This window comes from Pongo pygmaeus, chromosome 20, assembly GCF_028885625.2.
Source record: "Pongo pygmaeus isolate AG05252 chromosome 20, NHGRI_mPonPyg2-v2.0_pri, whole genome shotgun sequence".
Classification (NCBI taxonomy): Eukaryota; Metazoa; Chordata; class Mammalia; order Primates; family Hominidae; genus Pongo; species Pongo pygmaeus.
Genome location: NC_072393.2, coordinates 12099530 through 12127282, shown reverse-complemented (window position 1 = coordinate 12127282; position 27753 = coordinate 12099530). Strand labels below are relative to the sequence as shown.

Sequence of the window (27753 nt, the reverse complement as noted above, 5' to 3'; positions counted from 1 at the left end):
GGCATCCAAAAGTACTGAGATTACAGGCGTGAGCCACCGCACCTGGCCTCTAAGTATATATTTTGAGGAGAGTAAATGCAGGGCACGCCAAGGGGTAAATAGAAGTCCATAAAAGAGGCTTTGGAGATGATGTAATCAGACAGGACTTTATCACAATAGCAGATGGGGAGCAAGAGTCACAAAGGAGTGAGGTCCAATTTCAGAATAGCAGAGAGAAGGGACATCGAGGTAGCTGTATAATTGCATGAAGGATGAAAATGCATGCCAGGGCCCCTACATGGAAAAGTATTGTAATTATCTAGGAAAAAATGAGAATAAAAAAGAAAAACAAGTAATCATAATGAAAATGTAAAACAGAAAATGAAAAACAGAACAGAATAACCTTTGTTAGTATGCAGTTCTTAAAGATTTTAATAAAATATTGGTCAGAAACGTAGTTTAAAAAAAAGAAAAAACCCTATTGCTGAGAATGGTGGCTCATGTCTGCAATCCCAGCACTTTGTGAGGCCAAGGCAGAGGGCTGATTGAGCCCAGGAGTTCAAGAGCAGCCTGGGCAAAACAGTGAGACCTCTGTCTCTAAAAAAAAAATTTTTAATTAGCTGGGCAGAAAGCTGAGGTGGGAGGATTGCTCAAGCCCAGGAGCTTGATGCTGCAGGGAGCAGTGAGTGACCACTGCACTCCAGCTGGGCTACAGAGCAAGGCTGTGTCAAATTAACAAAAAAGAAAGAAAGAAAGAAAAATAACTACCAATTAGTCAAATGTAAGAGGATGACCGGAAACAGCTACACAGGAGATGAAAGGTCATATAGGAAAAATGCTCAACCAATGGCAACCAGTAAAAAGCAATACATAATCACACAGAGATTGTGTTTCAGAGTAAATGGGCAACAAAAAGTACGTTAGATAATTCAAAGTGTTGGAAAATCACAAGAATAAAGACACATCCATGAAAGGTGAGATGGTTAATCCATAAGTTACATTCATACTCTGTCGACATTTCCTGGTAATTTTGAATTTACTCATAATCTACAACCCAGGAATTTTTTCCCAACGTGTAAGAATTTGTGTTGTATTTCCAATTTGGACCAAAAACAAGAAGAGCATTGTCAATAAGATCAAAGATAGACTTGAACCAACTCAAGTCCCATTAAGCAGGGAAATAGGCAAGTCAATTACATGACCCACAACTTCACAGAGCAGCATGTTTGCAACAGGCTCAGGGAAAAACCCAGAAATACACCCTCTCAGCATAATACTAATGGTGTACTAATGGTAATATTCTGTTACTAAAAATTCGAAAGTGGCAAAATTCTGCTTTGTGACACAGAGATGACAAAGTTACAAAAAATAACAAAAAGAATCAAAACTTTGATCACCTTTGTGTATCAAAAATAAGCGAGACCAAGGAGACACACCAGAACTGCCCAAGGCCTATCCATTTTGGGGTGATGTGTCTCTGAGTATTCATATTGTTAATATTTTGACTTGGCACAAAACGGCTTATTTCAAGAACTCGATTTCCTTCTTCAAAGATTATCAAACTATTCACTAAGTTTCCAACCAGCTAGTTAAAATTCTAGCACGCAAATCATAGAATAAAATTCTTAGATGTGGCCAGGTGCAGTGGCTCATGCCTTTATTCCCAGAACTTTGGAAGGTTGAGGTGGGTGGATAACTTGAGGTCAGTACTTTGAGACTAGCCTGGTCAACATGGTGAAAACTTGCTATAACTAAAAATACCAAAAAAAAAAAAAGAGCAGCGTGTGGTGGCATGTGCCTGTAGTCCAACTATTTGGGAAGCTGAGCCAGGAGAATTGCTTGAACCTGGAGGGCAAAGGTTGCAGTGAGCCGAGATTGCGCCACTGCACTCCAGCTTTAGCGACAGAGTGAGATTTTGTCTGAAAAATAAATAAATAAATAAAGTAAGTAAATAAGTAAATAAAATAAAATAAATTCTCAGATGCGTGGGGAAAGAGCAATTCCATGGCAGCAAGATTCTGTAAAAGAAACAAAAGGGAGGCAGCTCAGGTAGGCAGCCTGCCTCACCCACAGCTCACAAGGAAACCCACACCCCAATCGTTATACATTCCCAAGCTTAGGAACCACTGGGACTGTGCAGACACAGGCCAGGCTGGCCCACTCCTAGGTAGTGTGTGAGGGAAACGTGAGCAGCCAGAAAATTACTTCTGGGACTTCCACACACACCCTGCTGGCCCATCCCCACAGTGTGGACACAGTCCTTCCACCAGGGTCTCAATGCCCAGCAAAGACCACTCGCTCACTGTGAGTCAGTGGAAGGTTCTGACCTAGGCTGTCTTTTTTTCTGACATCAAATGTGTGGTGCTTGCTGAACACCAACCAATTCTCCAGCACTAAGCAATTATGCAGCCATTCAATTCAGAAGCCACCCAGAGTTAGCAGAGACTCCATGAGTTCCTGGCTCATCCAACACAGCCCCACTCGGCAGATGCCACTCAAAGCCCTAGGGGACACCTGTACTTCTCAGCAACTCCATCTAGACCTGGGTCCTGTACAACACCCTCCTCAAGTTCCATAATTTGATAGAACTACCCACAGTTCACTTACATTTACCGACTTATTATGAAGGATACAACTCAGGAGCAGCCAAATCAAAGACATGGATAAAGAGAGAGTAAGGGTGTGGAAAGGAGATGGGGGTGGGGGGGTGGGTCATCCTGAAAATAGCTGCGATTCAAGAAATCCCCCATCCTTTGTGTTGTGCAAGAGCACCTTACTACAACAAAACACCCTTCCCCTTATGACTTCGATGATGCCATGTTTGTTACCTATGACAAACCAGACACAGACTAGAAATTCCAATATTCACCTCACAAACCATTAGGTGAATAGCTTTGTCTTTAGTGATCAGTCAAAATGAAAGATCTATTAATCAAAGCATGCTTCAGTTTCTCTCCTTCCTCCAGGTCCCTGAACTTTTTAAAAATTTTTTTATTTTTTTATTTTTGAGACAGAGTCTTGTTCTGTAGCCCAGGCTGGAGTGCAGTAGCATGATCTTGGCTCACTGCAACCTCTGCCTCCCTGGTTCAAGTGATTCTCATGCCTCATTCTCTGGAGTAGCTGGGGTTACAGGTGTGTGCCATCACGCCCAGCTAATTTTTGTATTTTTTTTTATAGAGATGGTGTTTCACTATGCTGGGTGTTTCACCCATGTTTCAAGGGTGGTCTTGAACTCCTGACCTCAAGTGATCTGCCCAAAGTGCTGGAATTACAGGTATGAGCCACCACACCCAGCGGCCCCTGAATTTTTGACTGACTCCTTCTAAGCCTATATACAACCCCATTTTAGGTATTTAATCTTTTTATTTTTACTTACAAGTCCAGTACCTAGACTTTTTTTTTAATGACCTCTTTTAATGACAAGCTGACTTCAAGGTCTAGAATTGAAAGTTATTTCTTACCTAAACCCACATTTGTTTCACTAGAAGTGTCTAGAAAAAGCCCCATGACAAAAATTATCACTTGCAGACAGCATCACTGATTACTACATCTGCCTGTGGATCCCTAGCTTTCCAGGATTCTGAGATTCTTGTATTAAAAAGGGCTCCTCCCATGGTCAACGTGAGTAGCTGGTACACCTGCAGTGGGGGCACCATGGGAAGAACCAAGTGAGCTTTTTTTTTCTTCTTTTTTTTGGAGACAGAGTCTTGCTCTGTCACCCAGGCTGAAGTGCAATGGCGCGATCTCGGCGCACTGTAACCTCTGCCTCCTGAATGGCTGGGGACTGCAGGCATGAGCCACTACACCTGGCTAATTTTGGTGTTTTTAGTAGAGATGGGTTTTGCCGTGTTGGCCAGGTTGGTCTCGAACTCCCGACCTCAGATGATCTGCCTGTCTCAGCCTCCCAAAGTGCTGGGATTACAGGTGTGAGTCACTGCCTGACGTGAGCTTTCAATTACCTCTCTTTGTAGGCTTCTCATTGTCCTTAGCTTGCAGTCACTGGACTCTGGACTCTGTTTCAACGAGAAAATACCCAGCATTTGAAGAATCCAGCAAAATCTCTCAAACTCGGTTTATGTTTATAGGCTAGAAGGAAATTATAAGGTACTTACCTTTCATCCCTAATGAGGGAAAGTAGAAGTATCTAACCCTTTCAGCCAATAAACATATTGAGAACTGTTTACACTACCATGTAATTGCTCCTTTCCTGCGAATATCAAAAAGATTAATTCTTTTTGTTGTTCTTGGGCTGTAAATGATTAGAAAAGACTGAGAAGTGACAGAGGTAGGATCCTTTTGAGACCACTACCCCTCCTTACAAAAAGTTAAGGCAATCATCATTGAAATTTGGTAGCTTCAACCAACCAAATCACTGAAATGTGTGCACTGGCCTTGTATGGAAAATGTCACCCTGTTAAGCATCTTCATTTTGCCTTATAGAAGTGAAGACTCAACTTCCCTGTGTTAGAGCACTGACCCCCCTCTTCAGGATATCTGTTTCCCCAGTGGCTATCCTCAAACTTTGTGCTCAGATATACTCAATATTTAATCATCTTCTCTGAATCTTATCTTATTAAGGTGGACAATATTATTTCATTATGATTTCCATGATAACAAAGCACAAACTACACATTAATCATATGTGAACACAAACATATGACAACAGTTGCCAGCCAGGTCTTACCCCACAGATAAGAGGAAGAGAAGAGTTATCCACTGTTACAAGTTCTCCAACCTGCAAAGGAGGACTGATATTTTGCTAAATCTTTGTAATTTACCGATTCATCTACTATACTTTGTTGTGGAAGTTTATTCATTTTTCTCAAGCTGTAAGAAAAGATTTTCCCTATTTCTTCTCCCAAAGCTAAACCCACCAACATCACTGACTTCCAAAATTAGTGGCCTTCCTGGTATACGAAGATCCTTTGGGCCTGTGCTCCAGTGTCCTCTTTGGGGCGCTCCTTGGGCTCTTTGTGAGGGATCAAGACACCCCAGTATCTAGCCTGTCAGGCTCTCCAGTGTGTCCTGTTCATCACCCTCACCCTGCACTTTCATTGTCACTGTCATTGGCCATTCCAACACTGTGCTTGCATCCTGTGGAAAGTCCCATTTGGGGTCAAGTGGATGGTGTTATTTCAACTCTTTGGTGAAAAGTATCAGGGTGCATTTGGCCTTCAATTCAGAAGGATGAGGCAGGGGTTGGATTCAGGTGCACCCAACTTTTTTTTTTTTTTTTTTTTTTTTTTTGTGTGTGTGTTAGAGTCTCACTCTGTTGACTAGCCTGGAGAGTGCAATGGTGTGATCTCAGTTTACTGTAACCTCCACCTCCCAAGCTCAAGCGATTCTCCTGCCTCAGCCTCCTGAGTAGCTGGGATTACAGGCACACACCATGATGCCCAGCTATTTTTTGTATTTTTAGAAGAGACAGGGTTTCACCATGTTGGCCAGGCTGGTCTTGAACTGCTGACCTCAAGTGATCCACCTGCCTCAGCCTCCCAAAGTGCTGGGATTACAGGTGTGAGCCACCATGCCTGGCCAGGTTTCACTACCCTGTCTTCCCTGCTCTGAGTCACTTTGTGTGATCTGACAATCAATGACTCCACCCTTCACTGATGTGGATACATTATCTGGGACTGGGTATGTCATCTCCACACACAGACAGGGCTTGGTCAGTGATTGATTCTGCATCCTGTGGTGCCTGGATTTTGACTATAAGGATTTTAAATAACTTTCTGAAGAGCAGCTTCACTGGTACCTTACAGGAAGTGACTGAATTGTTCTAGCCATTGCATTACATATAAAAGTGACTTTTCCATGTTACCGTTAACTTTACACTGCTGAGATAAGCAGGCTGTTGACAAGTTAGCATCAACTTTACCAGCACATTACCAGAGAAAGAAAGGCTTTTATTTAGACAATTTACACAAATTTATTAGCCTCCTATGACTCAGTAAAGCAATTTGAAAAAAATATAGCTTTATAAAGCATACATGAATTTATATATTTTAACTAAGGTACCTTCTAGTAAACAGTGCCCATACATTTTAGAAAATATTTTAGCCTTTAGAGAATAAGTAAGGCAAAAACAGGTCCAAGAGTCTAGAGCTGACCTCCCCTCACCACCAGGCCAAGTTGTTTTTGTTTTTGCTTTTTTCAGAAAAAGTTTCGCTCTTGTTGACTAAGCTAGAGTGCAATGGTGGGATCTCAGCTCACTGCAACCTCTGCTTCCCAGATTCAAGTGATTCCCCTTTCTCAGCCTCCTGACTAGCTAGGATTACAGGAGCATGCCACCATGCCCGACTAAGTTTTGTATTTTTAGTTGAGACAGGGTTTCATCATATTGGTCAGGGTGTTCTTGAACTCCTGACCTCAGGTGATCTGCCTGCCTCAGCCTCCCAATGTGCTGGGATTACAGGCATGAGCCACTGCACCCAGCCAAGGCCAAGTCTTTTACTGTTGGAGAGACACATGTTACATACAAGCACATGAGATTGTGCTCCTCAGTGATCACAATGGACCAGGACAAAAACAAGGGCATTTTGTAACTGTACTTCTAAAACTGATAGAAGAAAATATATTTCAAATCATGAACATGACCAAAATTTTTATCTTCTTACCAATGTGACTTGTAATTCTCATACATCCCACAGTCATTTATGTCTTTGGGTCATATTTATCACTATGGTATATTACATCCTTGCTGACAGCAGGTATGGCACTGCTGGTTTTGGGGAAGAAGGTACTCAGAGGTACATGAGATAACTTTTGGTATTATGAGTGAAAGAAAAATTAGGGTTGCGGCTGGGCACAGTGGCTCATGTCTGTAAATCCAGCACTTTGAGAGGCCGAGGCAGGAGGATCACAAGGTCCAGAGTTCGAGACCAGCCTAGCCAATAGGGTGAAATCCTGTCTCTACTAAATAATACACAAAATTAGCCGGGTGAGGTGGTGCATGCCTGTAGTCCCAGCTACTCAAAAGGCTGAAGCAGGAGAATTGTTTGAACCTGGGAGGCAGAGGTTGCAGCAAGTCAAGATCGCACCACTGCACTCCAGCCTGGACAACAGAGTGAGCCTCTTTCTAAAAAAAAAAAAAAGAAAAAAGAAAAAGGAAAAAAAAAGAAAAATTAGGGTTGAAATAAAAATTTAAGTACTTAAGCATGAAAAGTAAAATTTACATAAGGAAAAATATGCCTGGCATTTTATCCACATGGTAATGCTGATTCACAATGTCCAAATAATAATCATGTAACATTATAAGCTTGATTTAATACATGACACCAATGGGATATTTTACTATAGCTTCTTAATTATTTAAAAAGAATAACATTTGTTAGTATACAGTTATTATAAACAGTTAATTGTTTACATTCATTATTTGTATTCAAAGAATCCTGGCCAATCTGAAGGCTTTCCCATACTGCTTACATTCATAGAGTTTCTGCCAAGTATGAGTGCTTCCATGCATTTGAAGTCATGAGGCTGATCTGAAGGCTTTCCCACATTGCTTACATCGATACGGTTTCTCCCCAGTGTGAGCCCTTTCATGATATTGAAAAGAACTGGAAGAAGTGAAAGGTTTTGCCACATTGCTTGCATTCATAGGGTTTCCTTCCAGTGTGTTTTTACATGTCTATGAAAGCAACTAAGCAAGCTGAATGCTTTCCCACAATCCTTACATTCATATGGATTCTCTCTCATATGAGTCCTTTCATGTATATGCAAGGAAGAAAAATAATTGAATGCTTGTCCACATTCCTTACATTCATAGGGTTTCTCTCCAGTGTGTGTTTTGCATGTATTCAAAGGATCTTGGCAGATATGAATGCTTTCCTACAATGCTTACATTCTTAGGGCATCTCTCCTCTGTGCACCTTTCATGTATTTGAAAAGAAGAGAAATTACAGAATGCTTTTCCACGTTTCTTACATTCATAGGGTTTCTCTCCAGTGTGTGTCCTTTCATGAATTGAAAGGTTCTTGACAGATCTGAAGGCTTTCCCACATTGCTTACACTCATAGAGTTTTTCTCCACTGTGAGTCCTTTTAGATATCGAAAGGAACTGGAACAATTAAGGCTTTACCACATTGCTTGCATTTATAGGGTTTCTCTCCAGTGTGAATTTTTCATGTGTTTGAAATAACTTGGCAGAATAAAAGTGTTTCCCATATATCTTGTATTTATAAGGTCTTTCTCCAGAGTGCATTCTTATGTGTTTGTGTCCTTTCATGAAATTGAAAGTTCTGGACATATCTGAAGGCTTTCCCACATTCCTTACATTCATACGGTTTCTCTCCAGTGTGAATTCTACAATGCATTCGAAGTTGTGAGGCAGATCTGAAGGCTTTCCCACATTCCTTACATTCATACGGTTTCTCTCCAGTGTGAGTCCTACCATGCAATTGAAGGTTTGGGGCAGATCTGAAGGCTTTCCCACATTGCTTACACTCATAGGGTTTCTCTCCAGTGTGAGTCCTTTCATGATATCGAAAGGAACTGGAACGAGTGAAAGCTTTACCACATTGCTTGCATTTATAGGGTTTCTCTCCACTGTGAGTTTTTTCATCTCTTTGAAATGACTTGGCAGAATAAAAGCCTTTCCCGCATGTCTTACATTCATAAAGTCTTTCTCCAGAGTGCATTCTTATGTGTGTTTGAAAACTTGTAAGAGAGGATAATGCTTTCCCACACTGCTTACATTCATAAAGTTTTTTCCTAGAGTGGGTCCTTTCATGTCTACGAACATAACGGGGACACATGGATGCTTTTCCACATTCCTTACATTGATAAGCCTTCTCTGTCGTGTGACTCCTTTCATGTCTGTGACAGGATCTGGGACTATGGAATGCTTTCCCACACTCCTGACATTCATAAGGCTTTTCTCCAATGTGAGTTCTTTCATGTATTCGATGGGTAGCAGAATAACTAAAAGATTTACCACATTGTTTACATTCATATGGTTTCTCTCCAGTGTGAGTTCTTTCATGGATAAGATATAAACTGAGACAATGGAACACTTTCCCACAAAACTTACATTTATAAGGTCCATCCCCACTGTGCATTACCATGTGTCTTTGAGTGCTTGAATGGTAAATAACGTTTTTTCCACATTCCTTACAAGCATAGGGTTTCTTTCCAGTGTGATCCCTTTCTTGTGTTCTCAAGGAGGGGTTATATCTGAAGGTTTTTTTAGGTTGTTGACTCTTACATGGCTTCAGTCCATATTCCTGATATTCATATGCCTTGTGTCCAGTGTCACCTCTGATGTTCATATTAAAAGATGAGTTACCTAGGCCAACTTCACACACAAGCTTTCACATTATTTTACTTCAGGAGAAGCTTTCTTCTCCTGGAAGTTCAGCCTGTCATCTGGAACCGCGGTAAAAGTTTCTCCACAATGACTGTCTTCTTTAATTTCATTGACTCTTTCTTCTATGACACTCCTGTCAAAAATGAGAAACAAATTATGAAGGGTTTGTTTATAAGTAATTTTATATTAATCAACAAGTATTGTACTTGCATTTTTAACACTGTCCATCAAAGTGTAGGTTTTCTGCCCTGTCTGAATTGTTTGAAGGTGACTGGACAACATATTCTACAAGGTGACCCAGCCATACCTATTATTTAAAAAAATGTTTATATGGGGCTTAATACTCTTCCCATGTAAACTATTTTACAAATACTAAATACTCTGTGTCATTTTTCTTTTCTTTCAGGGTCTTGTCCTGTTGCCCACGCTGGAGTGCAGTGATATCATCATAGCTTACTGCAGCCTTTAACTCCTGGGGGCTCAAGTGATCCTCGTGTCTCAGTCTCCTGAGTAGCTGGGACTACGGATGCATACCACAATGCCCAGCTAATTTTTTGCTGTTGTTGATGTGTGGTCTCGTTATGTTGCGCACGCTGTTGTTGAACTGCTGGCCTCAAGCTATCCTCCTATCTCCATGTCTCAAAGGACTGGGATTACAGGACTGAGCTCTCAGCCTTGATCACATTTAAATATATATTTTTTGATAAAATATTGTATGAATAAATGAATTTGGTCCTGGACTTAGTTCTTTGTTTTACTTATTTTTAACATAGTCTCATATTCTAAGATCATGTAGAGAGACACTGCTTTCTCTTATAAGTGCAAATTACCTGAAGTTTCTCCTGGGGTTTTGGTATTCATATTCAATGTTCTGGTCTTTCCACTTTTTTCCTAAAATACAAACACAGAAAAATAATCCTGAGGCAGTATAAAATTGTGAAAAAATTATTAGACCTATGCCCATGATTTACAGCAGCCATGCCTCATTTATTCATCAAAGTATTTCCTGTCTGTGTTCCAAATCACTCAACAGCATTGGTGAGCTAGAAACATTGGTAAACTAATGGACTGAGGGAAGGAATATTGTCATCCTTACCTGTAGAGGTCAGGTTCCTGAAAGTTTCCAGCATCACTTCCCTGTAGAGATTCTTCTGGGAAATATCCAGCAAAGCCCACTCCTCCTGGGTGAAGTTCACAGCTACATCCTTAAAGGCCACTGGGTCCTGAAACATCCCGCATGTGTAAAGAAGGATGGGTGAGAGTGACAGCACTGGGTGCCTAGACTCTATTCCCAAGATGTTCTCAGGATGCCGTGGACTCCAAACATTTATTCCCTGCTTTGGTCATCAGATCCCTTTCTCTCTGTCTATACTTACTTTCTTCCATAATGCATTTTTTTTTATTTTTTTGAGACAGAATTTCACTCTTGTTGCCCAGGCTGGAGTACAATGGTGCAATCTCGGCTCACCACCGGGGTTCAAGTGCTTCTTCTGCCTCAGCCTCCCAAGTAGCTGGGATTATAGGCATGCGCCAGCATACCCGGCTAATTTTGTATTTTTAGTAGAGACAGGGTTTCTCCATGTTGGTCAGGCTGGTCTCAAACTCCCAACCTCAGGTGATCCACCTGCCTCAGACTCCCAAAGTGCTGGGATTACAGGCATGAGCCACCATACCCAGATAGCAATTGTTTTGTTTTGTTTTGTTTTGTTTTTGAGATAGTGTATCGCTCTGTCAGCTGCCTGGGCTGTCCCTAATGTCTCTTTGGACTGTGGGTCTGTAGCACCTGTCATAATAGGATCCTATGAATTCATATGCAGAAAAAAGTTAACATTAGCAGTCCTGAGGCTGTGTATCCTTGAAAACGCCTGTTCCCAAAGTGTAATCTTTGATGACATTGTTAGAGAAGGCAGATAGCTAGCCAAGAGCAGGAAGGGGAGCCCCTGGGAAATCCCACACCCCCAGGGACCACCCAAAACAGGCATGCTAGATATAAGCAGAGAGGAGAGGAGACACCTAAGTAGAAAGAAACATCCATTATGATGCCCAGGAATCATTCAGTTTGCAGTTATCCTGTCAGAATGTAGCTAGATAGATGCTGACAAGAAGGGCAAACAGGACATTACTAAAAAAAAACGAGACCGTAATTACACAAGAGGGCAAACAAGAAACTACTAAGAGATACCCAGTGTAATGAGCACAGATTTAACCACTATACGACCTCCCTGGGGTGGCAGTAATGAGCAATGCAGCCACCCACTTATCCATTGATGGCTGAATGGATAAACAGAAAGTGGTAAGCATATACATACAATGGAATATTATTTAGTCTTAGAAAATAGCATCTTGGCCTGGCGCGGTGGCTCATGCCTGTAATCCCAACACTTTGGGAGGTGGAGGCAGGCAGATCACCTGAGGCTGGGAGTTCAAGACCAGTGTGATCAACATAGAGAAACCTCGTCTCTACTAAAAATACAAAATTAGCCGGGCGTGGTGGCTCATGCCTGTAATCCCAGCACTTTAGGAGGCCAAGGCAGGCGGTTCACTTGAGGTCAGCAGTGTGAGACCAGCCTAGCTAACATGGTGGAACTCCATCTCTACTAAAAACACAAAAACTAGCCAGGCATGCAGCGCGTGCCTGTATTCTCCGTTATTTGGAAGGCTGAGGTGGGAGAATCCTTTGAACCCAGGAGGCAGAGGTTGCAGTGAGCCAAAATCCCACCATTGCACTCCAGATTGGGTGACAGAGTGAGACTCTGTCTCAAATCAAACAAAAAATGAAAAGAATGTCCTAATAGAGGCAGAAAAGGCAAGTGACAAGCCTTAACCCATTTGAGCCCAGTGTTCCATTTCTGGAACGCTAAGCATGTGGGAGTTATTTGTATCCTACTGTTCAAGGTCATTACCAAAGTCTGATTTTTCACACGTCTGCAATTCAAAAAATTGCATCCTCCAGCATAAATGGGTTGATATCTCCTCATGATTAAAAACACTTAATAAACTAAATATACAAGAGAAGATTCCATATGATCACAAGAGAGGCACTAGGAACATAGAAAAATCTACTATAAAGACATGTATTAAACATGCAAAACCAGAGGCCAAGGTGGACAGATCATTTAGCCCAGCAGTTCGAGACCAGCCTGGGCAACATAGGGAGACCCCGTCTCCATAATAAAATAAATAATTAGACATGGTGGCACAAAACAAATGGTACTGAAACACCTGGATTAGCAAATGCAAAGAAATGAATTAGACACAGAACTTCACCTTTTACAAAACTACCTCCTGATGAATCATTTACTTAAATAGAAAATGTAAATCTCACAACTTCTAGAACTTAACACTTGTGAAAACCAAGACAACCTTGGATTTGGCGATAAGGTTTCACACACAACACAAAAAACATGATCTGTGAATGAGAAAATCGATAAATTGGATTTCATTCAAAATAAAACTCTGGGAAAAGAGTCTGTTAAGAGAATAAAAAGACAGGTGGCAGACAGGGACAAAATATTTGCAGGACACCTATCTGATCAAGGACTGGTACCCAAAAGGTATGAAGAACTCCTAGAATTCTATAAGAAAAAAACCAACTAATCAAAAAATAAAAAGGCTGGGCATGGTGGCTCACATTTGTAATCCCAGTACTTTGGGAGGCTGAGGAGGGTAGATCACTGGGGTCAGGAGGTCGAGACCAGCCTGGCTAACATGGTGAAACTCCACCTCTACTAAAAATACAAAAATTAGCTGGGCGTGGTGGCATGAGCCTGTAATCCCAGCTACTCGGGAGGCTGAGGCAGGAGAATCGCTTGATCCCGGGAGGCAGAGGTTGCAGTGAGCTGAGCCAAGACTGTGCCACGGCACTCCAGCCTGGGCCAGAGAGCCAGAGTACATCTCAAAAAAAAAAAAAAAAAAAAAAAAAGCAAAATCTTTCCAAGCATACCTCTCTCTAAAGAACATAATTATGGCAAACAAACATATGACAGAATGCTCTACATTACATGTTATTAAAGAGCAAATGAAAACAGGCCGGGCACAGTGGCTCATGCCTATAATCCAACACTTTGGGAGGCCGAGGCGGGTGGATCACCTGAGGTCAGGAGTTTGAGACTAGCATGACCAACAAGGTAAAACCTCGTCCCTACTAATAATACAAAAATTGGCTGGGCATGGCAGTACATGCCTGTAATCCCAGCTACTTAGGAGGCTGAGGCAGAAGAATCACTTGAACCGGGAGGCAGAGGCTGCAGTGAGCCGAGATCACGCCATTGCACTCCAGCCTGGGCAACAAGAGCGAAACTCCGTCTCCGAAAAAAGAAAAAAAAAAAAAAAAAAGAAAATAACAATGAGGCAATGTTGCAGTAGATGAAATCCAAAACACTAATACTTCCAAATGCTGGAGACAGTGAACTCTCATTCACTATGGATATGAATGGAAAATTCTACAGCCAATTTGAAAAACTGATGTCCACATAAAAATCCTCCCACAAACATTTTTAACGGCCTTACTCATAACTACCAAAATTAGAATCAAACAAGGTGAGTCTTAAAAAAAAAAAAATAGAGGAGTTCTCACACTGTATCTACCAGGCTGGTCTCTAACTGCTGGCCTCAAGCAATCTTCTCACCTCAGTCTCCCATGTAGCTGGGAATTCAGGGATGAGGCATCACACCAGGCTCAAGATGAGCCTTTCAATAGGTGAATAAAGAAACAAATTATGGTAACATCCGTACAATGGAATGTTACTCAGTGATGCAAAAAAATGAGTGGCCAGACATGGTGGCTCACAAGTGGAATCCAGGCACTTTGGGAAGCTGAGGCGGGAGGATCACCTGAGCTGGGGAGTTTGAGACCCTGTCTCTCACAAAACAAAATTTTTTTTTAGATAAATAAATAAAAATAAAAACTAAATAAGTTGTCAAGCAGCAAAGGTATCAAGAGACCTTCAATGCATATTTTTACATGAAAGAAGCAAGTCACCCCGATTCTGCGCACTAAAGACACAATACTCCTTTATGTTTCCAAAGGGGAGCCTCAACCAAAACACAATCTGATCTCTGTTTCCAGGATAGGTGAAAGGAGGAGCAGCACACATACTTTTACAGGAGAGTGTCTGGTGGTGATTCCCTGAACATTTCACATGAGAGGAAAGGAGAAGCACTCAATGACGATTTCCCACCAATACGGCATTGTGTCCCCTGTGTACCCCCATGTATATTTTGCTTTTGCAGGCTATTGCTCCACCCTGTTGAGGTGGCCTTTCCTTTTCTTTTGGGATATTTCTCTCTTCACAGTTGAGACAATCCAGAAGACAGGAATCATTTCTGTTTTCCCTCAATAGCAACATGGGATTGGCTGACCGGCCATGTGTCTCCAATTAATGGAAACTGGAGTTGGGAGGGAGAAGCTGAGCACTCCAAGAACTGGTTATCTAGATGAAGAGTATACCAGGCATCTCTGCCACCATAAGGCATTCAGCTGCTCCCTTGGGAGGCCCCACTCCCCTAAGGCACTGATACCCACTAGACCCTCCAGGAGACATGGCAGTTGTGGCGATCTTGCGTCAGCCCAAGGCAGTTCTAAAATCCAAAACCAGGAAAAGATAGGAGGGTGTAGGGCCGGGCACAGTGGCCAGATTACACCTGTAATCCCAGCACTTTGGGAGGCCGAGGCGGGCGGATCACGAGGTCAGGAGATCCTCCAGGAGACATGGCAGTTGTGGGGATCTTGAGTCAGTCCCAGGCAGTTCTAAAACCCAAAACCAGGAAAAGATAGGAGGGTGTACTGAAGACACATCACCCTGTGCAGTTTCCAGAAAGGAACCTCATCCCAAAGATATCCTGATAAGGCCTCTGTGTCTCGGAAAGATAAGCGGAGGAGAGGCAGAAAGTTTTTTTCAGGAAAATGTCTAGTGGTTATTCTCTGCTTTCCTGTCATGTGAAATGTTCAGAAACAGATTTTACTGCAAGCTCTTGAAGAGTTAGGCTGCGGTATGAGGTTGGAGGATTTGCGGCCCTGCATCTCATATATTTGGAGAATGCAGGGGCAAACTAGTCGCCCTGGAGAGTATGAAGAAATTTAAATAAGAAGCAAGGAGACCCAACTGTGTGTAGTGTTCTAAGGTCCTACCTAAGGGTTGGGAGCCGAAGGCCTGAGGGTCGTGACCAACTCAGCATTCCACTGGAGGTTATATGATCATACAGTAAACTGTTTATCATCAATGCAGAATGTGGGCAAACTCGCATCTGCACCTGCCGCCAGAAGGTACACTGAGGACAATCACTCCCTGGTGCCGTGCTGCTTGAGGTTATCTACTGGGACATCTGGAGCCTATTGTTCAAAGAATGCAGTCATGCAGGCCTGCTCTAAATCAAGCAGCTGACCTACAACTATCCCCTTCTAACTCCTTTAATCAGTAAATACGAAGGGCATTAGAAGCTCAGGGCCCTTGTTCACTAGAAGCAAGGTGCTCCTGACCCCTTGTTCCAAACATATTATTTTGTCTTTGTCTTTATTCCCGCATTCGTCCTCCTTTGTTCAGTACAGTAGGGTCCATGGCAAAGTGGTGCCCGTGAACAGGGACTTGAGGACGTGAACAAAGAAAGCCTGCTGGAGCAGAGGAAGTGAAATTCACCAGACGAATGGGGACCCTGGGATGAGTCTGCCGGCAGCCGATATAAGGTCTGTGCTCTAAAGAGATACTGATCAGTGCCCTAAAGAGGTACTGGGAGCAATTATAAGGTAGGTGTTCTAAAAAAGTACTGGGAACAGGAAGTTTCTGAATCAGGGTAACATGGGGCAGTATTTGTCTATTGAGGAGCAATAGACAATTTTTTTTGTTTTTTTTTATATTTTTAGTAAAGACGGGGTTTCACCATGTTAGGCAGGATAGTCTTGATCTCCTGACCTCATGATCCACCCGCCTTGGCCTCCCAAAGTGCTGGGATTGAGGAGCAACATTATGTGCAGTTGTTTAAAGTTTTACTTAAACAATCTGGTGCTCAGGTTAGTTCTCAGACACTAACTAAGATGCTGCAGGAGGTTATTATGCATAACCCATGGTTTCCACAGACAGGCACTTTTGATGTGGAAAACTGGGACACAGAAGGTGAAGGATTAAAATGGGCTCATCATTTTAATTTTAAAGTTGATCCTTCTGTTTTCTCCACTTGGAGTTTAGTCCATACTGTCCTTCTGCCATTATCTCCTTCTTATTCTGCTGGACAGCTGGAATCATGCTCTGAGTCTAAAAATCTGAAAGAATCTTTTGTCCCACCCATGGTACCAACTGAAAATAATAAACAGGAGAAGGCGGATAAAAATTGGCCTATACTGCCCCCTCCAATAGGAGAAAGATCTGTACCGCCTCCTTCGGTAGCAGAAATAGAGACCCCAAAACAAACAATTTTACACTCTGCTGCCATAGCTGGAGAGCCCTTAGGACCTTGCGTTTTTCCTATTTCCATAAGGCCTGATTCAAATAATCCACAACAGTTTATTCATGAACACACCCCCACTAGAGTTTAAGTTGTTGGAGGAATTAAAAGCTAGTGTAGTTAATAATGGAGTACAGAGCCCACTTACTTTAGGATTACCAGAATCTGTATTTGGTGCTATGTGCCTTATACCCTTTGATGTAAAGCATTTGGCTCGGACTTGTTTGTCTGCTAGTGCAAACCTAACATGGAATTTAAATTGGCAAGAAATGTGTGCAGACCAGGCTAGACAGAATCGTGCTACTTGACATGGAGACATTACAAAGGATATGCTGTTGGGTAATGGCCCTTATTCAGACCTGGAACATCAAATGGCACTCCCAGACGCTGCTTATAAGCAGTGTGCACTGGCCGCTAAACGCGCCTGGGCCACAATTCCAGAGAAGGGGTTCCAGTACAATCCTTTTTACATATCACGCAAGGGTTGCAGGAGTCCTGTGCACATTTTCTTGGAAGATTACAAGAGGCAGTGAAGCAACAGATTCCTCAAACCCTGGCTGCAGAGATGCAAACCTTAACTTTAGCTTTTGAGAATGCAAATGTGGATTGTAAATGTGCATTAGCATCTGTGAAGTACACAAAAGAGTTGGGAAATTTTCTCAGAGCTTCTCAGGATATAGGAACTGAGCTTTATCGTTCTACAATGTTAGGTCAAGCAATGGCTAATTTAGTAGTTGACAAATCTAAAAAGAGCCAAGGGTCAAACCCTAAAATGGGATATCAGAGCAGGAAAGGCTTAGGAATGTCCCTACAGGGAAACCCTGATCCTATATCAATAAGTGGGCAAACAGATAGAAAAGAGCTAGGAGTCAGGATTTCTGATGGGGGTCATTGATACTTCTCCTTCACCTATGGCCTTACCGTTAGAATGGCTCAGTGACAAACCTGTGTGGGTGGATCAATGGCCCCTATCACAGGAGAAACTAACTCAACTTCAGCACTAGAAAAAGAGCAATTGGATGCAGGACATAAAGAGGAGTCAGTGAGCTACCAGAATTCACCAGTGTTTGTAATTCCAAAGAAGTCAGGACGATGGCGACTGCTGCATGATTTGAGAGGTATTAATGCACAAATTAAACTGATGGGTGCATTACAACAAGGCTTGCCATCTGCAGCAGTCATTCCTAAGACTGGCCTCTTGTAGTAATAGACCTTTCTTTTTTTTTTTTTTTTTTTTCAAGACGGAGTCTCGCTCTGTCACCCAGGCTGGAGTGCAGTGGTGCGATCTCGGCTCACTGCAAGCTCCGCCTCCCGGGTTCATGCCATTCTCCTGCGTCAGCCTCCCAAGCAGCTGGGACTACAGGTGGCTGCCACCACGCCCGGCTAATTTTTTTTTTTTTTTTGGTATTTTAGGTAAAGACGGGGTTTCACCATGTTAGGCAGGATGGTCTTGATCTCCTGACCTCATGATCCGCCCGCCTCGGCCTCCCAAAGTGGTGGGATTACAGGCATGAGCCGTCATGCCCGGCATAGACCTTTCTTTACTATACCCTTACACGAGAAGGATAAGCCTGGATCTGCCTTCTCTGCGCCTTCTATTCATCCAAGAGAACCTGTTTCTCGTTATCAGTGGAAAGTTTTACCCCAAGACATGCTTAACAGTCCTACGCTATGTCAGCATTTTGTAGGACAAACATTGAAGGAGCCTCTGAATATGTTTCCTACGGCTCACATCATTCATTTCATGGATGACATTCTTTTGGCCACTCCTACAGATCAAATCTTACATCAGTTATTCAGAGAAAGAAAGCAGGCTTTGACTAAATGGAATCTCAAAATTGGTCCAGAGAAAGTACAAACAACTTCCCCATACCATTACTTAGGCACTATTGTTACTGAAAGAAGTGTACGGCCTCAGAAAGTAGTTCTCCCTAAAGACAGGTTACAGACTTTAAATGATTTTCAACAGTTGTTAGGGGATATTAATTGGCTGCACCCAATGCTAGGTATTGCAAATTATCGACTCAAACATCTTTATCAAACCCTGCAAGGAGATTCTTCATTAGATTTCCCCGCAGCAATTGACCAAAGAGGCAGAAGCTGAGTTGCAACTTGTAGAACAGATGCTTCAGCAGAGACACGCCTCGTGGCTGTAGCCGCAAAAGCCTTTGCTTATTCTTCGTATCCCTCATTCTCCAGCAGGACTCCTGGGCCAGTGCTTAGACACGTCTGTATCAGTAATAGAATGGCTCTTTCTACCTAATCAAACAGTAAAAACCTTGCAAGTCTATCTTCCTTTAATTACACAACTTGTGCCTATAGGTAGGCATAAATTAAAAGTGCTTATGGGATATGATCCAGACACAATTATTGTTCCCTTGGATTCCCAACAACAGGCCACAGCGTGGGAAATATCCACTGTGTGGCAAATTGCTCTTGCAGATATTGTGGAAATAATAGACAACTACTCTCCATCAGACAAAGTTTTACAATTTTATAATGTCCATTCTTTTGTCTTCCCTGTGATTACTCATCACGAGCCTATTCCAGGTGGTCAGACCTATTTTACCGATGGCTCTTCCAAAGGGCGTGCAGCTATGTTGGGACCTAAACATACTCAAACAATAAGGATCCCTGGACTTTCAGCTCAACGCTCAGAGTTAATTACAGTCATTCTAGTTTTAGAGCTCACAGCTTCAACTCCTATTAACATTGTCTGTGATTCAGCCTATGTTGTAAATGTAGCCAGTAGCATAGAAACTGCTACAATTAAAAGCACACTAGAGCCAGAACTGCTTACCTTATTCCTAAGATTTCAACAAGCTGTTCGCTCTCATGCTGCTCCTTTACATATTTCTCATATTCGCTCTCACACACAATTCCCTGGACCACTATCTCTAGGTAATGATAGAGCAGATAAACTGATTGGTTCTGTATTTCAACAAGCTCAAACTTCTCATGCAATACTGCATCAAAACACCTCGGCCCTTACTCGTATGTTTCACCTACCTCACAGCCAGGCTTGAACTATAGCGCAAGCCTGTCCCACTTGTCAGCAAGTCCCTGGTGTTATACCTGTGGAACGATGCAATCCACAAGGCTTGGCTCCAAATGAAATTTGGCAGATGGATGTTACACATATAGCAGCCTTTGGCAAGCTTAGCTATGTTCATGTAACTATAGATACTTAATCTCATACGCTGCATTCTACACACCAAACAGGTGAGACAGCTGGTCATGTGCGGTGACATTGTCTGTCGTCATTTGCTCATATGGGGATCCCTAAATAATTAAAAACTGACAATGGACCTGCTTATACTTAGTCATGTTTTTCAAAACTTTTTACAGTTATGGGCAATCACCCACAAAACAGGAATACCTTACAATCCCCGAGGACAAGGCATTATAGAGCGGGCACATTAAACATTACAATGCATGTTGAAAAAACAGAAAGGGGGTATAGGAGACCAGCTACCACCTCAAATAAAATTACATTTACCCTTATTTACTTTAAATTTTTTGACTCCTGGTCCAGATGGTAAGACTCCAGCAGAAAGACATTGGCAAGTGTTAGAGGAAAAGAGGAAAGTTTATCTGAAAGTGTTAAGGAAATCCCCAGAAGAAGGACAGTGGAAGGGTCCGGTGGATTCATTGACATGGGGATGAAGTTATGCTTGTGTTTCTACAGGAGATGGGCACACCATGTGGGTGCCCTCAAGGTGCGTATGACCATGGAATGGGAGACTGGAGGGACCCATGGTGGCCAACAATGGGCTTGGTCCCTCCGGTACAACCCATGAGCCAGCTGAGCCTGAGTGTGAGAGAAGGCTGACCAGAGTCACAACAACATCAACCCCCATAACCTGGGGACAACTCAAGAAAACCATGCAGGACGCTGAGAAACTACTGGAGCGTCAAGGACAGGCAAAAACCCCTGATTCCATGTTCTTGGCCTGTCAGCCATAATGTCCTGTGTGGTATGTTTTCCCTGTACAGAAGTAAAAACATATTGGGCATATGTTCCCAATCCCCCAGCAGCACAGCCTATACTTCAGAGTGATACTCTTTCTGAAATCTATCGTGATCAGGGAGCGTGGGCTCCAGGACCCCTAACTCCCCATGACATAGAACAGTTAGACTCTTAGAACAATGTCATCAGTTATACCACCCCACTAGAAGGACTCCCTTTGTGTACCACCACAGAGATGTCACTCAACAGTAGCTGTCTTATAATTCAAGCTCAAGCATGGTGGAATCACTATGGAAAAGTTATGTACTTATTATGTCTTGGTTCCATCGTGTAACTGGTGTGCTAACCAACCATTCCCGGCCCAATCGCCCCAACTGTGCTGACTATATGGAATGGATTCCCTTCCATAGTTCCTACCCACCTCCATGGACCCAGTGTCTTGGCCCATAGAAAACAATCTATGTTAACTGCAGACATTGTGGATTGAGGACCTAAAGGTCAACTAGATGGAAAAGATGAAAATCAGAAATCATGGCACAAACTTGGCTGGCATTGGTGGTAAGCTTTTAATGCTTCTTCTTTATACCACACCGGGATCCAATCCCAGTCTGCTGCCCAGATTGCTTGGCATGAAGCAGGCTTTAGCTCGCCTCTTCCTCAGTGGCATTATCTAGGGAGGCAAGGACCAATCCAAAAGACGTTATGGAAGGCAGCACCTTCATTTATGAATGGCAGCATCGGGGTTGGGATACTATCCAATAATAGCAATAGTAAGCAACACAGTTTTAATGCTACACTTGTAAAGAATATCACCACTCAATTTACGGTTTGTGTTTTTAATCCTTATGTCTTTTTGGCAGCTAAGAAGGACTAGCTCCTGGTAAACAATACCCAGTTGATCTGTAAATCTTGTCAGTTATATCACTACATTAATCATAGCACATTGCAGACACATAATATCTCTCTCTCTTTTTTTTTTTTTTTTTTTTTTTGAGACAGAGCCTTGCTCTGTTGCCAGGTTTGAGTTCAGTGGCGCAATCCCGGCTCACTGCAACCTCGCCTCCGGGTTCAAGCAATTCTCCTGCCTCAGCCTCCTGAGTAGCCGGAATTACAGGCGCCCGCCACCACGCCCAGCTAATTTTTGTATTCTTAGTAGAGACGGGGTTTCACCATGTTGGCCAGGCTGGTCTCAAACTCCTGACCTCATAATCCGCCCGCCTCGGCCTCCCAAAGTGCTGAGATTAGAGGTGTGAGCCACCGTGCCCGGCCACGAACACATAATATCTCTACTTTGATGATTTTGGGTTGCATCCCTGGGCTATGGATTCCCGTTAATCTGTCCGAGGCTTGGGCTGCCACCCCCGCTTTGCACTTAGTGAAACTTCTTCTAACTCAGCTTACTCATCGTGCCCGTACAGCCTTAGGCATGATAATTTTGGCTATTGTTTCCTTGGTCACACTAATAACTTCTGTTGTGATGTCCTCCCTCACTTTGCATAGTTCTATTCAAACAGCTCAGTACGTGCAGAACTGGATGCGTACAGCCAACCAAGTGTGGCTACTTCAGAATAGAATTAACACTGAGTTACAAACTGAAGTGGCAATGTTGAAATCCATAGTTCTATGGTCAGGGAACAAGTACAAAGCTTACAATCGCAACAGCAATTGTACTGTCATCTTAATCCCACTCATATTTGTGTAACCAACTTAGAATATAACCAAAGTGAGCATCCACAGGATCTTCGACATTGGTGAACTGCAAAACAAAATTCTTGACTTAAATAAGCAAACTCAAGAGTTTCAGCCTTCCTTAGAAGTCTGGACTGAATTCCTGCAAGGCCTAGAGAGCCTCAATAGTTGGACCTATCTAAAACACTACATTAACATCTCATATGTAGTTATTGGAATGATGTTTAGACTGTTTTTTGTTCATAGTCTGTAAAATCAGATGGACTGCCAATCAGAGAATGAGAGCCGCCCAACCTGGCTTTACGTTCATTCAATTAATGCATAAACAGAAAGGGAGAGATGTTGGGAGCCCAAGGCCTGAAGGTCGTGACCAACTCAGCATTCCACTGGAGGCTATATGATAAACAGTGAACTGTTTATCATGAATGCAGAATGTGGGCAAACTCACATCTGCGCCTGCCGCCAGAAGGTATACTGAGGACAATCACTCCCTGGTGCTGTGCTGCTTGAGGTTATCTACTGGGACATCTGGAGCCTATTGTTTGAAAAATGCAGTCATGCAGGCCTGCTCTAAATCAAGCAGCCGACCTACAACCACCTGCTTCTCTCTATCCCCTTTACTCAATAAATATGAAGGGCGCTAGAAGCTCGGGGCCCATGTTCACTACAAGCAAGGAGCCCCCTGACCCCTTGTTCCAAACATATTATTTTGTCTTTGTCTTTATTCCCGCATTCGTCCTCCTTTGTTCAGTCCAGTAGGGTCTGTGGTACCTAAAGACCATGAAATCAAATTGAAATACAACTCTTGAAAATTACTAATTTAGGCCGGGGGTGGCTCACACCTGTAATCCCAGCACTTTGAGAGGCCAAGGCGGGTGGATCACAAGGTCAAGAGTTCGAGACTAGCCTGGCCAACATGGTGAAACCAAGTCTCTACTAAAAATACAAAAATTAGCCAGGCGTGGTGGCAGGCACCTGCAATCCCAGCTTCTCAGGAGGCTGAGGCAGGAGAATCGCTTGAAACAAGAAAGCAGAGGTTGCAGTGAGCTGAGATTGCACCACTGCACACCAGCCTAGGCAACAAGAGTGAAACTTCACCTCAAAATAAATAAATAAATAAAATTACTAATTTATAGGAAAATGAAATTTATGCTTAATCAGGCACAACCCACCAATTAACCACTGATTACATAATTAGAAATTTTCTACCTATATAGGCTGTGGGAAGAAGTAAGTCAGGCCAGGCGTGGTGGCTCACACCTGTAATCCCACCACTTTGGGAGGCCAAGGTGGGTGGACCACTCGAGGACAGGAGTTCGAGACCAGCCTGGCCAACGTGGTAAAACCCCGTCTTTACTAAAAATACAAAAATTAGCCGAGTGTGGTGGCATGCACCTATAATCCCAGCTACTTGGGAGGCTGAGGCAGGAGAATTACTTGAACCCAGGAGGTGGAGGCTGCAGTGAGCTGAGATCATGCCGCTGCACTCCAGCCTGGGTGACAGAGTGAGACCCTGTCTCAAAACAAACAAAAACAACCAAGTAATTCAAATATTTAAGCTGGTAGATCTCTAAACTATCTTGAAGCAATGTGATCATGGGGTTGAGTCATCTGACACACAGCTTTCAAACAGCCAGCTGGAACACATCTTTCCCTGACTATAGATTCACCTTCTTTCTTACCTATAGTGTTTTTTTTGTTTTTTTTTTTTGTTTGTTTTTTTGTATTTTTAGTAGAGACAAAGTTTCACCGTGTTAGCCAGGATGGTCTTGATCTCCTGACCTTGTGATCTGCCCGCCTCGGCCTCCCAAAGTGCTGGGATTATAGGCGTGAGCCACCATGCCCAGCCACCTATAGTGTGTTGTAAAATGTTGTAAATGACTGAAGGAAAACAGGAAAGACCCTTTCCCTCTTCGCTATTTTTTATTTATTTAACATGATTTTTCACAATTGAGATGGGGTCTCACTATGTTGCCCAGGCTGGTCTTGAACTCCTGAGATCAAGCCATCCACCTGCCTCAGCCTCCCAAAGTGCTGGGGTTACAGGTGTGAGCCATCCCGTCAGGCCCCTCTTCACTACTGATCTCTGTAGTAGACTAACTTCCCTCTTAACTTTCTCACACAAAGACTTCATGGCTATCACGTTGTCTTCAGCTGGAATGTTAAATTCACTCTTTTACGTTGAAAAGGAAATAAAAACCAGCTAGAAAGAAAAGAAAACAAGCTCTGGGGGAAAAAAAAGCAAACCATAACGAATTGTTAGCCGGGTGCACTGGCTAACGCCTGTAATCCCAAGACTTGTGGAGGCCAAAGAAGGAGGACTGTTTGAGGCCAGGAGCTAGAGACAAGCCTGGGCAACATATCCAGACCCCACCTCCATAAAAAATAAAAAATTAGCCAGGTGTGGTAGTGGGCGACTATAGTCTCAGCTACTTGGGAGGCGGAGGTGCTCGAGACAGGGAAGTAAAGGCTGCAGTAAGACGTGATGGCACCACTGCTCCAGCCTGGGCCACAAAGCAAGACATTGTCTCAAAAAAAAAAAAAAAAAAAAAATTAAATTGTTGTGCTTCATACATCTGCCTTCTATGGAAAACGTAATCCTGTTACATTTATTTGCCTTTTGCCTATATAAGTGTTAGGGAAGCAGGTGCCTAGGGGAGCCAGAATAACACCAATTTCAGTTCAGCTCCATCTTGAGACTAACAAGAAACACTCCTTGCCAGTCACAACCCATGACCATAAAATGTTTCCCATGAAGAAAACAGCCTGAAGATGCCTGCAGGTATCCTTACACTCCCACAACAACAGAACATCCAGATTTCCCAGTACCCATGACAATATGTGCTTGTTTGTTTGATTTTTGGTTTTTGAGATGGGGTCTCACTCTGTTACCCAGGTTGGAGTGCAGTGGCGCATCCTCAGCTGGGCTGCAACCTCTGCCTCCCAGGTTCAGATGATTCTCCCATCTCAGCCTCCTGAGTAACTGAGACTATAGGCGCAGGCCACCACACCTGGCTAATTTTTGTTATTTTTGGAAGAGACGGGGTTTCGCTAAGTTGCCCAGGCTGGTCTCGAACTCCTGACCTCAAGTGATCCTTCCACCTGGGCCTTGCAAAGTGCTTGGATTACAGGCCTAAGCCATCATGCTGGCCCAGAGTAGCTTTCAATAAACTCTCTTCGCACTGTACTTTGTGACTCGTCTTGAATTCCTTCCTGTGTGAGATCCAAGAACTCTCTTGGGATCTAATCAGGACCTCTTTTTTCAGTAATATAAGCAAGAACATAACTTCCAATTTTGGAGTACTGAGTCCACTTTTCTGGAGTCTGTATTTTGGTCATTGCTATCTTTTTGCTTGAATAAACTCTTCCAACTGAAATCTAAAGATTTCGATTATTTCAGGTTGGCAAGTCCAAATAAGGCGACTGCATCTCTGCAACCAATCAAGCATTTATCTGGTTTCTCTCTCATGTGCCTTATAAAAGCCTAGCCTTAAACATGTAAACCAAAAATAAAAACATACCTTCTGGCATGGTGAGGTGGCTCACATCTGTAATCCCAGCACTTTGGGAGGCCAAGAGGGGTGGATCAATTGAGGTCAGGAGTTTGAGAACAGCCTGGCCAACTTGGTGAAACCCCATCTCTACTAAAATTACAAAAATTAGCTGGGGGTGGTGGTGTGTGCCTGTAATCTCAGCTACTCAGGAGGCTTAGGCAGGAGAATCGCTTGAACCCAGAAGGCGGAGGTTGCAGTGAGCGGAGATTGAGCCATTGCACTCCAGCCTGGGCAACATAAGGAGACTCCGTCTCAAACAAAAACAAAAACAAATAAAGTACCTTCCCAGTTAAGTGAAGTGACTGGCACTTGGCCAAGGGAACCCCCAAAAAACCCTGAAAATTGAGTGCCTCTGTATGACAGGATGGGAGGTGAGACAGGTCTCCTTATACCCTCTCCCTTTAGGAGTTTAGATGCAGCAACTGACGCACATTCATGTAAAAATAGATATCATCAGACTGGAAAAACAGACTCCTTGTGGCAAGAAGATACCAAATTACAAACAAGACCTAAGGCCACGCAAGGCAAGGGTAAGTCACGCCTTAGAATTCATAAAATCTAGAGAAACAGGACTGTTTTTTGGCTGGGATAGAATCAAGTGGCAGATAACAGACCCCCTTCCTTCAGCATTCCTTCCTACCTCCTCCAAACTTTAGACAAAGCTTCACACTCTCAACCAGCTGCCACCTACAGAATCCCTCAACCACCTGTGCCTTCTAACCCCCCTTCCACAGGTCCCGCCCTTTCTGCCAATGGAACTTACACCTTCCAGCCTTGATCTATCATTTTCCCTGCAATTCTTGTCTCTCTAAAATTAATAAAACCAAACTGTCTTGAGCCGCCTCGGGACCACTTACTCCAGGCAGCTTGGGGTTGTGTTTCCCTCGGCCAAGGTCTCTCCTACTCGGCTCTGAATACACTTCTGTATTTTACATAGTTTGGTTTTTTTCCGTTGACAAACCACAAGCCAGGACTGGGTGTTTCTCATTCGTGAATGGCTGTTTCCTCAAATGAACTCTTTGTACCTCAGTATAATTTTTAACAGGAGAAATTGGAGGCTGTGGGCCCCACAGACCGCTGTTCCTCCCACGGACGAAATCCACACCCGATTCGAAATCCGCCCATGACCCTCCCGTGGCCCCCGCACAATCTGGGGAGACGTTGGGCTGCGGGCGCGGAGCTGCACAAAAGGGCTTCGGGGCCAAGGCCGCAGTCGACGGGCAGGGACGGGACAGGACTCCCGGAGTCCCGGCTGCCGGCCCACCCACATCCAGCGGCCGCGGGGACCCAGGGCCGAGCAGCTCCAGGAGGAGTCGGTCCCAGACACCGGAGTCGCCCACAGGGAGGCCCGGGTCCCGCCAGTTCCAGGCAGCCCCTCCCCCATCTCACCACTCCCGGCCCGCACACGCACCATTTCCCGGCTTTCAGTTGTCCCGGGGTCCTCTCTACAGCTCCTGTGAGTACAGCAGGGCATAGCGCAGGTGACAGAGCGACAGAAACCTGGGTAGAGGCACTAGGTCCCTCTCGGGGCTGGAAAGGCCAGATCCCACTTGCCGCCCGCGCAGCGACAAAGGTGAGGGCGGGAATGCGACATCCTCTGTGCCTGGATGCACAGTGGGCAGGGCCCCGCCGCAGCGCCTCTGATTGGATGGAATGTTCGGCCCCCCCCCCCCCACGTCTGAGTGACCGCCGAAGCCCTGGGTATCAGGCCCTGCGGAGCCAGACTGACAGATTCTAGCAACAGCTTCTCTAAGCTTACACGAGCTGCTTCCTGCACTCGGGTTATTCGATAGTTGCATTTCAGCCAAACTTGCTAT

General features: G+C 43.7%; 1 protein-coding gene across 1 annotated transcript; it reads right to left on the bottom strand.

Moving 5' to 3' along the window:
- Window positions 1-7262: 7262 nt before the first annotated feature.
- LOC129020130 (zinc finger protein 439-like) lies at window positions 7263-27538 on the bottom strand. Its single transcript, XM_054464050.2, is given in 8 exon segments — window positions 7263-8048; window positions 8050-8098; window positions 8101-8195; window positions 8197-9286; window positions 9289-9419; window positions 10117-10177; window positions 10383-10509; window positions 27348-27538. Coding segments are annotated over 8 exon segments (1923 nt in total). The 5' UTR covers window positions 27411-27538; the 3' UTR covers window positions 7263-7741.
- Window positions 27539-27753: the final 215 nt, after the last annotated feature.